The sequence below is a fragment of the Ovis aries genome, chromosome 8, assembly GCF_016772045.2.
Source record: "Ovis aries strain OAR_USU_Benz2616 breed Rambouillet chromosome 8, ARS-UI_Ramb_v3.0, whole genome shotgun sequence".
Lineage (NCBI taxonomy): Eukaryota > Metazoa > Chordata > Mammalia > Artiodactyla > Bovidae > Ovis > Ovis aries.
This window is the reverse complement of record NC_056061.1, coordinates 75,000,203-75,014,935: the sequence shown is the minus strand read 5'-3', so window position 1 is coordinate 75,014,935 and position 14,733 is coordinate 75,000,203. Positions and strand designations below refer to the sequence as shown.

The 14,733-nt window shown below is 46.5% G+C and overlaps 1 protein-coding gene across 4 annotated transcripts in view; it reads right to left on the bottom strand.

The window, feature by feature from the left end:
• Window positions 1-808: 808 nt before the first annotated feature.
• Window positions 809-14,733, bottom strand: part of LOC121820202 (low-density lipoprotein receptor-related protein 11-like) — a 28,771-nt gene continuing 14,846 nt past the window's right edge. The window contains exon 3 of one of the 4 annotated variants that reach the window (XM_042253611.2): window positions 809-1,053. In XM_042253611.2, coding sequence (XP_042109545.1) covers window positions 901-1,053 — 153 coding nt within the window. In that variant the 3' untranslated portion in view covers window positions 809-900. Of the gene's footprint in view, window positions 1,054-7,257; window positions 7,552-8,161; window positions 14,398-14,733 lie in introns of those variants that run through there. The other 3 variants (XM_042253613.2, XM_042253614.2, XM_042253612.2) reach the window with 3 other exon arrangements.

Below are 14,733 nucleotides of genomic sequence, written 5' to 3'. Positions count from 1 at the left end.
AAGTCCATGGGGTTGCAAAGAGTCAGACAGCAAGTGAGCAACTACTCATGGCACATTCAAGGATGAATCATCTACCTGGCCGTTAATCACACACCACGGCTCTCCATTTCTGGGCTGAGGATCAACAGCGAAGTTGTAGCAAAGAGAGTGAGCACCCTGTGAAGGAAAATGCAGGTGAGGACAGGTTTTGGAGAAGACCCGTTACCTCCTCCCCCACTTATGTGAGAGCAGAGGAAAGCTGCAGGGCTGGGTTGGTAGAGCAGGAAGGCCCCTCTGCTCCCAACACCACCTACAGGCTGAGCAAGTGGAGAAACCACACAAACATTATCTCTACTGTGCTGATAAGGCCAACACAGAACCGAAAGCTACAGAAAGGAGAATTCACAATTGGGGTCACAGGGTTTAGCAAGGCCAGGGAGATGCTGCTGATCTACCACTTTGATGGGTCTTGGGATCCCTGGAGAAGGCCTGGCCCACATGGCATGAAAGAGAAAATCCAGAACTTCGAGGCAGGTGGTAGAGGAGGGGATCAAAGGCTCAAGAGTGAATGTGCCAGGGTGGGCACGGTATGAAAGGGCAGGAAAGTGTGCAGTCCCCCAAGTTCTATGGAGGCCCAAGAGGAAAGAAACGGATGAGAAGCATCTCCAACAGCTCCAGGGTGACTTTGCTGAGGGTCAGGGACGGTGGTGGGACTGGTGTTCCTGTGTGTTTGCAGCAGGAGTGAGGATGGAGAAGGGAAAGAGCTGATGCCAGGGGCAGTGCCCTATGTCAGAAGCAAAGCAGATGCAGCGGCCAAGGGGACCAGAGAGCCCCAAGTAGCCAGGCCTCACTGCAGAGAGTACCATGCTGGCTCCTAGCACAGGGCGATCCTAGAGGCAGACAGATGAGCAGTGAGCCCTGCTAAAAACTACAATTGAAAGGAAAAATTATATAAAAAACAGACAAACACAAGGCTGGGTGTTCAGGAACCTGAATGCAGACATCCCAACAAAGTGTCCAGGTCCTTTGTGCAGTATCCAGCACTGAGTCAGGTCTTATATTCAGAATCCATTCCTAGAGACAGAGATGCCAGGCATCAGCAAGGAGGGCCCTCTTATCACCACAGCAAGTGCAAAAGTCCTTCTGGCCTTGGAAGCCACACGGTCATTGACTGGGGTAAGTGTACACTTGGCAGAGAAGCCACCCCCACATCCATAAGGACCTAGAGTGGGACTGTCATCATGTCCAGAGTCTGAAACATCGTCATGGCCCACCTGTTATCACTGTGGTGCCTGAGATCTGTGTAAGAAATACACATCTGTCCCACGTCCTGCCCACAGGAGTGTCACCCATTCACTGGTCCTCATAGTGCTCATTTCACATCCACTGCATTTGCATATGAATGAAAAATCTTCACAGTTAGTAAATTACCAGCCAGTGAGGGCCACCATAGAAGTGATTTCCAAGTTCACACTTCTGACACTGACCTTCATCCCCCAATAGTACATGTAAGCAATATCATATTCTGGGGAAAATGACAGAGAGGAGTACCAACTACATACCAACCCTCCAGGGCTGCAGGAGTGTCGACCCTATCCGATCTCCATTTAATTCCCAGTGTGTCCATAAATTTCTATAATTGTACATATGACATATTCAGGCTCTGCAGATCATGGCTTTCTGTTACAACTGCTGTCCTAGCACAAAAGCAGTCACAGATGAGTGGTGAATGATGACCTGCTTCTTGGGCAGATGACCCAGCTGAACCTGTGACATCAGAGGTATCTGTGGTCAGAAAGGTGCAGTGCCGAATATGGCATTTTACTTGGAGTTCACAACACAGACCCTTTATGTCCTGAAGCAAGCCATGAGGTTGCAATGGGGAATACGACACCATTTAAATGTGGCTCCTGGTATTTACCTGGGGGCTGGTGGAGGTGAGGCCTCTGGTTATGAAATGTCAGCATTGTCTATCATGATTTGGGCTCATCAAACCCTAATCATTAGTTCAGATAGACCAACCATCAGAGGATTAAAGTGATATTGTGGTTTGGCATAAGAAGGGCCAGAGGCAACAAATAAGAGAGAGCAGCAGGTGGCCTAGGCCTGACATCAGAATTGTTGTAGGACCACTGTTCCCCACGGTCTGCCCCCGTGGCTCAGCAGTAAGGAATCTACTTGCAATGTCGGAGTTGGAGGAGATGTGGGATCTATCCTGAATGAGAGAAGATCCCACGGAGAGAGCACGGCAACCCACTCCAGTGTTCTTGCCTGGAGAATCTCTTGCACAAAGGACCCTCGTGGGCTATAGTCCATAGGATCATAAAGAGTTGGACATGACTTGAAGCGACTTAGCATGCACACACTATTCTCTGCTCATGCCTGAGGCTTCATGCAGTGTCCCCTATATCTCCATGGACCATGGAAGCCACTCTAGAGCAGAGGGGGTCAGGGGACATCAGCCCATATCTGCTGGACCCACACTCCTTTCACATTCACACCACCCAGAACTTACAAGGTAAGACAGAGCAAGTTTTTGGTTCACCAACAGGCAGCTAAGGAATCCCTTGCACTAGTCCCTAGGGGACGAGTCAGCTGTTACTGTTTTGTGACCCAGGGAAGTCACAGCCAGTTCTTTTGTATTTTTTTCAGGTCGTCTTTGCCTGCTCTTGTAGCACAAATGTGGAGATGTAGAATGCACACAGACACCAAATGGCCTGTGGAGACAAACAGATTTACTCTCTGTCTTTTGAAGAAAAGTTCTCCAACTCCTGTCTTAAATAAATAGCTATTCTAGGCCACTGTCTCCATAGTCTCAGGGAATATGAATGTGGGACTGAAGGGTAGAAGTGGGGGTGCCCGTCCTCACCCTCATGCCCTGTGTCACACACTTTGGGAAGCTCTTCTCCCATCTCTCCTGCTTTATGTCCTGGGGGCTAGGCTGGGAGGCTTCTGCTGGGGTGAATTCTCAGGCAAGAGGATAGGGTGCCAGTTGACAGAGGGCAGGTTTAGGATCCCTTCACAGATGGGAAGTGGTTGGAGGCCCTGAGGTTCTTGGGATGGGGAGGAATTCGGAAAAAATAGTGTTGTAACCAAGCAGGACTCTAAGGAGGCTTCCTAGGACAGACTACACCCATCTCACCGCTACTCCCTCCTACACTGACTCCCTACTCCCCGCCCAAGTGGCGGACTCCGCCTCGACCCTTGTCCATCTCCCGCCGTCTCTCCTGTGGCCAACGCAACTGGTCAGACTCCACCCAGCCTTCCCCTGAACCCCGGTGGGTTCGGTCCCTCGGAAGCGGCCTCCACCTTTCCTGCACCCGCTTCAGTGACTCCGAATCCTGACGGGGGAGCCCGGGGGGCTGCAGCAGCATTTCGTGACGCCGACCTGCCTCTCAGGTCTCCCTGCCTTCCCTCCCTCCTGCGGGGATGCAGCAGGATGGCATCCAGCCGCGAGAGGAGGCGGGGAGCAGGAGCCCAGCGGGAAAGGAGCGCAGGGACCTTTAAAAGCAGCGAGGCGGCCCAGCCGCGGAGTTCCCCGAACCGCCTCGGACACCCCGTCCCTCTGGGGTCTTATGGCCCCATGTCCTCTCCTCGCAGGTTAATCCCCGAACTCACCGCCTCGCGCCGTGCAGAACCGGGGAGCCACGAGGAGCACCAGAGCCGCGAAACCAAGACGGGCTCCGGGGCCAGCCTTCCAGCCCATCACCAGCTGGAGACTGGTTGGATCCGACTTTGCGGGAGCTATTTATAGCCCGCCCCCGCATTTCAGTCAGTTCTCCGCCCCGGCCTCTTCCCCTCGTCACTGACGCCGGGCAGTAGCCGCCCCCTCCTGACTCGCTCCTTTCTCCTCCGGTCCCTCAGCGTTTCTTTTCTCCTCCGAGTCCTTCTCGCCCCTGAACCTTCCTCCCCATTCCCGCCTGCAGTCTTCCTGCGGTGGTGGTTTACTCGCTCAGTCGTGTCCGACTCTTGCGACCCCGAGGGCTGTAGCCCGCCGGGCTCCTCTGACCTTGGGGATTCTCCAGGCGAGAGGACTTCAGTGGGTCGCCATGCCCTCCTCCTTGGGAGTTTCCTGACCCAGGGATCGAAGCAGGATCTCCTACGTTGCAGGATGAGTCTTTACTGACTGAGCTTCGATGGAAGCCATGCTTTTCTTAAAAGACTCAAGATTGCCCCCTGCAACCCCCCAAAACACCACCCCCATCGGAAAACTCTGCGGATCTGAGGAAGGGCCTGGAGAGAGCCCTTAACTGCAGTGTCATCAGCAATATATTTTCTAGTAGTTTCTGTCCCAGGGTAGTCCTAGACATTTTGTGGGCCAAAGTAACTGCTCATTAGAAAGGGTTTGAGGACTGAGGCCGGAACCCGATTTACAGGATCCGCGTGGAGACGGGGAGCCTGTGCCCCCGGGCGCCCCCTGGCGGTCTCTCTGGCTGCTTGTTCTACTCTGGTGCCTTTGTGCATGCTAAGTGGCGTCAGCCATGTCTGACTCCCAGTGCCCCATGGACTTTAGCCCGCCAGGCTCCTCTGTCCATGGGGATTCTCTAGGCAAGAATACAGGAGCGGACTGCAATGCTGTCCTCCAGGGGATCTACACTGTGGCCTGTGTGATCCATTTTCTTCCCCCTCATAGTTTACTTCTATGCAGTGTCCAAGCAGCATTGGGCATCTCACGTTTACGTCTCAGGGCTGTCCACTGATGAAGAGTGAGATCATCCATCACTCACTGGGGCTGACAAGACCTCCTGATTCTTGGGAAGGGGGTCTACCAATGACACTGAGAGGTCAACGTCTGTGACAGAGGGATCCACCTCTCTGTTATCACGGGGCTCTTGGCCTCTGCTTCAGGGGTGACTGAGCCCTGAGCTCGGAAGGTCGCGCTGACTCCTCAGCACGGGCAGTGCTCCATTTCATGTCTTGTCACTGAGTGAGGCTGGCTTCCCTGTTTATAGATGTGGAAATGGATGCGAGCAGAGTTTTACCGAAGTAGCAAGAGCAATCAGGTGGGGTTTCATGTTGTTGGAAGTATGCTAGTTGTCAGCACTCATTAAAATCACCTCCCAGTTGATTCCACTCGCATCTGGGGTCTAGACTGTGCCCAGGTGCCAGGAGCATGCACGGGTGGGGGTGGCCAGGCCTGTCCTGAGAGCCCCATCTTCCCCCACCTGGCTGTCCTGACCAGGACTCTAATGCTGTCTTTCTGCCTTTCTCCTGCTCTCCCACTCACTTGCCTCTTTGCCAGCCTCCTCCACTGGGGCTACGTGGTCCCGGTGTTGCCTCTTGCCAGAGATTAAACCCAGGCCCCTGTCCCCAGGCCTATGCACGGGAATCTTCCCCTGACACATCAGTCACCTGAACCCACCAAGTTGCTGCCCCACCCAAGCCTGAGTCCTGTCCTCCTCCCAGCCCCCATGTGTCTCTTGTTCCCAAATTGTTACACACCAGGCTCTTGGCCTCCTTCATCAATAGAAATCAACCAGAGGCCAGACAATAGAAATAAATCAGGTTTCTTAATCAAAAGAAATTGAGGCAAGGTTTTATTGGGGCTCCTGCTGCAGCTGAGGGGAGAGAGGACAAATGACAGTTTCGTTGCTTGCTCACTCCCCGAGGTGGTGGGGCAAGCTTGTTAAATCTATGGGGTGAGGGGAGGGGTGCTCCCAGGGGTCAGTCAGAGGGGTGGCTAGGTGACTGGCTGAACCCTCAAGTGTTGTTGTGTGCTGGGGGCACGTGAGGCATCCTGCTTTTGCTCTGGGCTCTTCAAAAGTGGCAGTTGGGTTTTTCATCTCTTTGTATCTTTTTCCCAGAATAGCTTCAACTACTCCACCTAAAAAACACTCTATTTTTTAAAACCTTTTTATTTTATGTTGGGTATAGCTGATCTACAAACAGTGTTGGGATAGTTTCTGGTGAACAGGTTAGGGACTCACCCGCACACACACACACACACACACACACACACACACACACACACACACATACATATATATCCATTTTCCCTACATTCCCATCCTGACAGGGCAGTCACGTAACATTGAGCAGAGTTGTGAGTTCGTTCTTTGGGCTGGGAAGATTCCCTGGAGAAGGAAAGAGCAACCCACTCCAGTATTCTTGGTTGGAAAATTCCATGGACAGAGGAGCTGGCAGGCTACAGTCCATGAGGACAGAAAGAGTTGGACACACACAGAAAAAGAGCACACACACACAGACACACCATGTGCCATACTTAGGGCCTAGACGGCTATCCATTTTAAATAGAGCAGGGTGTATATGACCTTTCCACACTCACTAACGATCTCTTTCCATCATCCCTCCTCCAGCAACTAGAAGTATGTTCTCTAAGTCTGTGAGTCTCTTTCTGAGAATGCAAAACATCCTTATTGCTGATAAGAAGAAAGTTTTATGGGTTTGGCTTGAAGATCCAACCAGCCACAATATTCTCTTAAGCCATAGCCTAATTGAGATCAAAGCCCTAACTCTCTTCATTTCTATGAAGGCTGAGAGAGGTGAAAAAGCTTCAGAGGAAAAATCTGAAGATAGCAGGGGGTGGATTATGGAGTTTAAGGAGAGAAGCCATCTCCATAACATAAAGTGCAGAGTGTAGTAACTAGACCTGATGTAGAAGCTGCTGCAAGTTTTCCAAAAGATCTAGCTAAGACAATCTATGAAGGTGGCTCCACTGAATCAGAGATTTCCAGTGTAGACAAAATATCCATCTATTGGAAGAAGATGCCCACCAGGACTTTGATACCTGGAGAGGAGGAGTCAATGCCTGCCTTCAAAGATTCCAAAAACAGGCTGATTCTCTTGATAAGGACTAATGCAGCAGATTACTGGAAGTCAATGGTCCCTTACCACTTGGAAAATTCTAAAGCCCTTTAGAATTAGGCTGAATCTGTTCTGCCTGAGCTCTGTAAGTGAAACAATGAAGCCTGGATGACAGCATACCTGTTTACAACATTGGCGCCAAGTGTTTTAAGTCCAGTGTTGAGAACAACTGCTCAGAAAGAAAGATTCCTTTCTAAGTATTACTGCTGATTGACAAAGCATCCAAGAATGGATGGAGAAGTACAATGAGATTCATGTTATTTTCATGGCTGCCAACACAACATCCATTCTGAAGCACATGGATCGTGGAGTAATTATGATGTTCAACTCATAGTACTTAGGAAGTACATTATAGGCTATAGCTGTATAGATAGTTATTCCTCTCTTGGATCTGGGCAAAGTCAACTGAAAAATTTCTGCATTGAATTCATTAAAACAACAACAACAACGATATAGTCTTTCAAAAAAACATTTGCTAATTTATTTTTTTGGTTGCATTGGTCTCAGTTGAGGCATGCGGGGTCTTTGTTGGGTCATGCAGTATCCTTCACCGCAGCACACAGATTCTCTAGTGGTGCTGCCTGGGCTCAGGAGTTGCGACATGTGGGCTTAGTTGTTCGGCGACATGTGGGATCTTAGGTCTCTGAACAGGTGTCAAGCTATTATTCCTTGCATTGGAAGGTAGATTCTTCACCACTGGGCCACCAGGGAAGTCCGTTTACAGTGGATTCATGATTATAGATTCTGCTGAAAACAGTGAATCATGGGAATAGGTTGAAATGTCAACATTAATGTGAGTATGGGAGAAGTCAATTTCTCCCTTCACAGATGACTTTGAGGGGTTCAGGAATTCACTGGAGAAAGTAAGTGCAGATGTAGTGCAAATAACAAGGAAGCTAGAGTTAGAGGTGGAGCCTGAAGATGTGGCTGAATTGCTGCAACTGAGTCATAAAGCTGAAATGAATGAGGGTTCATTCTTATGCATGAGAAAGGAAGTGGTTTCTTGAGACAGAAACTGTTCTTGGTGAAGAAGCTATGAAGTTTATGGAAATGACAACAAAGGATTTAGACTATAACCTAAACTTAGTTGAAAAAAGCAGCAGCAGACTGCAGAAGATTAACTCCAGTTTTCAAAGAACTTCTACTGTGGGTAAAAACACTGTTAAAGGGCACTGCATGCTCCAGAGAAATCTGTGAAAGGAAGAGTCAAAGGATGTGGCAAACTTCATTGTCTTCTTTTCAGATATTGCCCTACCCACCCCAACCTCAGCAGGCACCATCCTGATCAGTCAGCAGACATAGACACGGAGACAAGACCCTCCACCAGCAAAAAGATTTTGACTTGTGAAGACAGAGATGATGCTCAAACTACTTTATTTTAGAAACAAAGTGCTGTTAATGAAATTCTGTATATTGTTTATTTAGTTGTAAAGCTATTGCACACTTAACAGATGTTGGACAGTGTCAATTAAACTACATACAAAGTGGAAAATGAAAAATTTGTGTGATTCACTTAATTATGATATTCAACTTACTGCCCTGGTCTGGAACACAGCCTGGACTATCTCTAAGGTTTTGCTGTATCTACATGTCCTTTGGTCTACATTTTCCATCTGGAACTAACATTGGGTTTTTTGTGTAGTAAGATGGACAAACGATCTACTGTTGAGATACAGTGAAATATACATCTCAAGACAGGATTCAGTTTTACTCCTACGAACAATGTACGAGAACTCCTATGATTGCATTTTTTGTACCACCTGATCCAGATTTATTTTAAAGGCTGTCAGTTATATGAATATATGAGGATCCCAGCAATTTTTTTGTCAGGTTGATTATTCGAGATATGTTCAATTGTTTCATAGGTTTATGGTTCTGTGAAGACATACACGACCTTCTAGAACTAACACCAAAAGAGATGTCCTTTTCATCATAGGGGATTGGAATGAAAAAGTAGGAAGTCAAGAGATTCCTGGAGTAACAGGCAAGTTTGGCCTTGGAGTACAAAATGAAGGCAGGAGAAGGCTATTTTGAGTTTTGTCTAGAGTACACACTAGTCATAGCAAAACACTCTTCCAACAAAACAAGAGGAGACTCTACACATGGACATTACCAGATAGTCAATACTGAAATCAGACAGATTATATTCCTTGTAGCCAAAGGTGGAGAACCTCTACAGAGTCAGCAAAGGCAAGACCGGGAGCTGACTGTGGCTTAGATCATGAGTTCCTTATTGCAAAATTCAGACTTAAATTGAAGAAAGTAGGAAAAACCACTAGGCCATTCAGCTATGACCTAAATCAACTCCCTTATATTATACAGTGGAAGTGACAAATAGATTTAAGGGATTATATGTGGTACACAGAGTTCCTGAAGAACTATGGATGGAAGTTCATGACATTTTATAGCAGGTGCTGACCAAAACCATCCCCAAGAAAAAGAAATGTAAGAAGACAAAATGATTTCTGAGGAGGCCTTACAAATAGCTGAGAAAAGAAGAGACATGAAAGGCAAAGGAGAGAAGGAAAGATCTCTCCATCTGAATGCAGAATTCCCAAGAGTAGCAAGGAGAGGTAAGAAAGGCTTCCTAGATGATCAGTGTAAATAGAGGAGAAAAAAAAAAAAACAGAAAGGGAAAGCCTAGAGATCTGTTCAAGAAAATTTGAGATACCAAGGGAACATTTCATGCCAAGATGGGCACAATAAAGGACAAATCAAAAAGACCTAACAGAAGCAGATGAGATGAAAAAGAGGTGACAAAAACAGACAGAAGAAGTGTACAAAAAGGGTCTTAATAACCTGGATAACCACGATGGTGTGGTCACTCATTTAGAGCCAGGTATCTCGGGGTGTGAAGTCAAGTGGGCCTTAGGAAGAATTACTAAGAACATAGCTAGTGGAGGTGATGGAATTCCAGCTGAGCAATTTAAAATCCTAAACGGAGATACTCTCTAAGATGGCAGAGGAATAGGACGGGGAGACCACTTTCTCCCCCACAAGTTCAATTTTCAGGTGAATAAAATCACTGACAGGCAGTAATGTAGGTGAAATTTTGCCGAGGTCCATATCTGTTTTGGTGCCCTGACATATGGTGGTTTTTCTTTGCTTCTCTGTCTCCCCTTCTGTCTTTGCTCTCACCCCCGGAAACCACTATTCTCTGGCTTTTCAGTGTCAAAACCTGCACTTTGGGGGTGCTTCCTTGATGATCCAGTGGTTAAGAATCTGCCTACCAGTGCAAGGGTGCTTAGTCACTCAGTCAATTCCAACTCTTCGCAACCCCATAGACTGTAGACTGCCAGGCTCCTCAGTACATGGGATTCTCCAAGCAAGAATACTGGAGTGAATTGCCATTCCCTTCTCCAGGGCCAAAACAAGGGACATGAGTTCAATTCCTGGTCTAGGAAGATCCTGTGTGTCTCAGAGCAACTTGGCCCATGTGCCACAACTACTAAGCCCATGTCTAGAGCCTTCAGGCTGCAGCTCCTGAGAACACACATCAACGACTGAAGCCTGCACACCCTAGAGCCCATGCTCAGCAAAAAGAGAAGCCACCACAGTGAGAACCCCAAGCACCGCAAGGAAGAGTAGCCCATAAATAAAATAAATGTCTTAAAAAAAAAAACAGAAACTGCACTTTTCAAAAAGTCCTGTTTAGGAAAAAAAAAAAGAGAGAGGAAAAAAAAAAACCCACTGTCCGGAAACCAGTGGGAAAATCATGGTCCTCAAGAAATGAATCAGTGGAACTCTGCTTCCTTGGGTGATTACAAAAGGGGACTGTGTGGGACTTATAAAAGTGTCATTGTTGCTTCTAAATCTGTTAAGTAATTCCAAAAGAAACATATTATACTTGGATCTCCAGAGGGGTGTGTATGTGTGGGAGGGGGAGAGTGTCTGGAAACCAGTGGAAAACTGGTGGTCCCCAGGAAATGAATCAGTGGAACTATAACTGTTTCCTTGAGTCAATACAAAAGGGGCCTGAATAGGACTTAATTACAAAAGTGTCACTGTTACTTTCAAACTCACTGTTTGTTAAGGTTACTAAATTTAAGTAATTCTGAAATAAACACATTATCCTGTATCTCCAAAAGGAGGGGGAAAAAAAACCTCACATACTGTTTTGACCCAGACTGATCTGGGGTGGCCTCCACCTGCAATTCAGGGCTTTGGTTCTGGAGACTGAGGTCGGGGTACGGCCTTGAGAGCTGAATCCTAGACACTAGACCAGAGGTCAGGGACAAGGCCCTGCCCCTTTGGCTTGGCAGAAAAGAATCCCCACAAAGACGGGAAGCAGTGAAACAAGTGTTTCTTAGGAGGAAAAAGAATGCAGTACCTGTGGACGGACACACAGGCGGATTCAGAGAGAGAGAGTCATGCCCTAGTGGCAGTCTGAATCACTTTTATGGGACATTTTTTCATTTGGGTGTCCTTTGGCCGATCATTTTGATTTGCCTGGTTGAGAATCCGTATTAGGAATATTTCAGGATTCTCCCACATGTGCACGCACATCTCTCAGGCAAGATGGACTCCACCGAAGAGGTCTATGGGTAGATTTGACATCACTCCCGTTTTGACCTCCAAGGAGCTTTCTAGTTGGGAGGGTCTCCTTGATTTCAAGAATGAGAAATATGTAATATGTGGTCTCTAATCTTTTATCTGGGCAGGGGCCCAGCCTCCTCTCTTGATGGTCCCTCTATGATATTTTGGAGTTTCTGTCCACAGGGAACAAACTCCAATGCTCACCCTGGGTGTGTGTGTAGAGGGGTGGGTATGGGGGACATGAGGTGGAGGGTCCATCTATCTCCTACCTCAAGACCAGAGTTTGGAGGATTTCCTCCACAGGCACTGGAGGTATGAGGTTTTGTTCCCTGTTAAAGGCCTTCTGGGCACTGTTGAACACAGGGAGTAAGTATTTGGGGTTCCTTGGGAGAATCTCTAAGAGAACATTACCCAGGCACCAACATAGTCTGTCTGGGTGCAAGACAGGACTACCAGAGACCACGTGGATACCATCGAAGGAAAGATGATCTCGGAATAAATAGAATAACATGCTTTTTGACTGTTTACTCTGTGCTGCTCACTGTTCCAGGGGTCTTATTTGCATTTCATCCTTTCATCACAGTAATAATGTTAGGAGAACCACTGACTGAAACCGCCCACTCACTCTGGCCACGTTCGACAGGAACCACTTGCATGAGTTACCCTACAGTAGTAAGGAGCGTGGAACCTATTGAACTACCTCCAACTGAAAGACTTCAGCAAAGGTCAGAAGAAGGGAGCAGATGCCAGTCTGTATGTCCTACCGTGTGTGTGCGTGTGTGTGCGCACGTGTGTGTGTGCGTGTGCGTGTGTGCATGTGTGTGTGCACTGTAGCTTCAGTTGTCTCCAACTCTGCGTGACCCCATGGACGGCAGCCTGACATACTCCTCTGTCCATGGGATTCTCCAGGCAACAATACTAGAGGGGTTGCAGTGTCTCTTTCTGTCTCCTGCATTGGCAGGCAGGTTCTTTACCACTATGTCCTACCAACCTCCCAGAATCCTTCTCGCTAGAATCCATCTTGGCTGAGCAATGTGTGCGCTACCAGGAAGGACGTTGAGTCAGAATGATTGGTCAGAGACAACCTGGAAACTAATCCCATCACCGTAAAGGCCAAGACTGTGAGCCAAGTGGCAGAGCAGTTCTCCTGGGTCCCCTTATCCTGCTGTTCTCCACCCGGGCACCTCTTCCCAGTGAGTTCTTTTACTTTGTCAGCACCTGTGTCTCCTTGGAACATTTGTGCCCGAGTGTTAGACAAGAGCCCAGTCTTGGGCCATGGAAGGGTGTCCCTGTTCATGCCATGATAATACCTTGAAAGAGGCCTTTTGTTATCCCATCTGGCACAGGGAAGTGGTGAATCAAGGATTCAAAAACCAAAGCCAAGCAGAGGCTGCGTTAGACTTTTTCTTTCATTCACTGTTAAACTGACTCACTGAGGGAGGAAAGAAATAGTTGAAATGTGATAGGAAGCTTTCTCAGTTATTTATTAATATCATTTCTCTTTTAAAATTTAGAAAGAGTCTACTCCCCTCGCTCCTCTACCCCTACCCCATGGCCTAGAATATCTAGGATAACTTTTATTAAAGGGATTTACAGTTTATTTCATGAAGACTAGATATTGTTCAGTAGCCAAGAAAAAACAATAGGTGATATGTGTCTAGGATCTCCTTTGATGAGATGCAAAGTAATTGTTTGATAGCTCTTAGTGGCCCTTCCTAACATCCGTGTGAGGCCAGAGTGTGGAACAATGCTGATCTTGCTAGGAAGGATGATAAAAATTTGAGGGTTAAAAGGTTAGCAAAATAGTCAATCGTTTTTTTCTTTTTTTAAAGAGCCAATCAATTAGCGAGTGTTAGCATCCTAGTGATTGGAGAAGGAAATGGCAGTCCACTCCAGTGTTCTTGGCTGGAGAATCCCAGGGACGGGGGAGCCTGGTGGAGTCACACAGAGTTGGATACGACTGAAGTGACTTAGCAGCAGCAGCAGCAGCAGCATCCTAGTGAGTACAAAGTATAGTTCTAGGCTTCAGGAGGTAAAGGGAAAGAATATTAAGAAAGGAAGAAATAAAGATGAGAAGGAAGAGGAAGGACAGAAGGAAGAAGAAATGGAAGAAGGAAGAGAGGAGGGAGGGGAGGAAAGAGGAAGGGGAGAAATCCTGGTAGCATACAAATGACTGAAATCCCTATCCACTCATCACTCTGTCCCTCATTGAAAATAATTCTAAAGAAATCCTTCATAATCCTTATAAATTCTGTTGTGATAGTATAGATTTTATATATTTTCTTGACCTGTTATCAACAAACATAAATGAAAACAGAAGACAGATATAGTTATTAATAGCCTTTACTCTTCAAAGATCACATGTGTTCTCTGGAACTTTGTGTATTAGTTAAACAACCCAGGCTGCCTTGAAAACCCTGCTAACTAAATGTTTAGAAAGTCTTTTAATATGTTTTTTAATGTTGTCCTTAACATATATGATTCTTTCCTTTTGTAGTCATTTTCAGTATTGACCCAGATTATATCCCAGGGAATCTGACTGAGGAGGGGTAAACCACAAAACATGTCCTACGTAAGACAGAAGACAATTTGAAATTCGACATTTATTTGGCGTTCTCTTTCCCCTAGGACAAAAAGTCAATATTTTTCTATTTATGTTCCTTTCCCAGAAAACCTTTTCTCTAAGCCTCAGTTTTAAAACCCTATTTAAATCCATTTAAGGGGATCTAAAAATGAGATTAATTAGGAGACTAATCATTCAGTCTTATGAAACTTGAGTTTTATCAAGAGGGACCCATGTATCTGTTTGCTCAAGACAGTCTCAGTCGATCTCTGTGGTCCTGGTGTAATTATTATTTCCACTTCCCAAACATGTTTCAGTGTAGATAATACACCTACCTGTTTGTAAAAAGTAATTATTTATAGCAGACACACCAGTGTGCAATTGGTTTTAAGTTAATAATGACGTTATCAGTGTAAATAACATCCATCCTTTAGTAGGCTTCCGTTACATGTGGCTCCACCTCCAATGCAGGAGACGCGGGTGGGGAAGATTCCCTGGAGAAGAGAAAGGCAACCCACTCCAGTATTCTTCCTGAAGAATCCCCATGGACAGAGGAGCCTGGCGGACTACAGTCCATGGGGTCACAAAGAGTCAGACATGACTGAGCGACTAACACTTTCACACATGGTATTTTAAGACAGCTTAGCTCAATTTTCCACATCTGATGAATGGAAATCAATCTACAGATTTATGAATTTCAAATCTCCTTGAACACTGTCATACTCTGTATCATATTTTACATTGTGACTTCAGATTTAATGTATTACATTAAATAATCATGAAACTCAGCAACATATAATGGACTATCTAAAAAAAGTGTCTTCTTACAT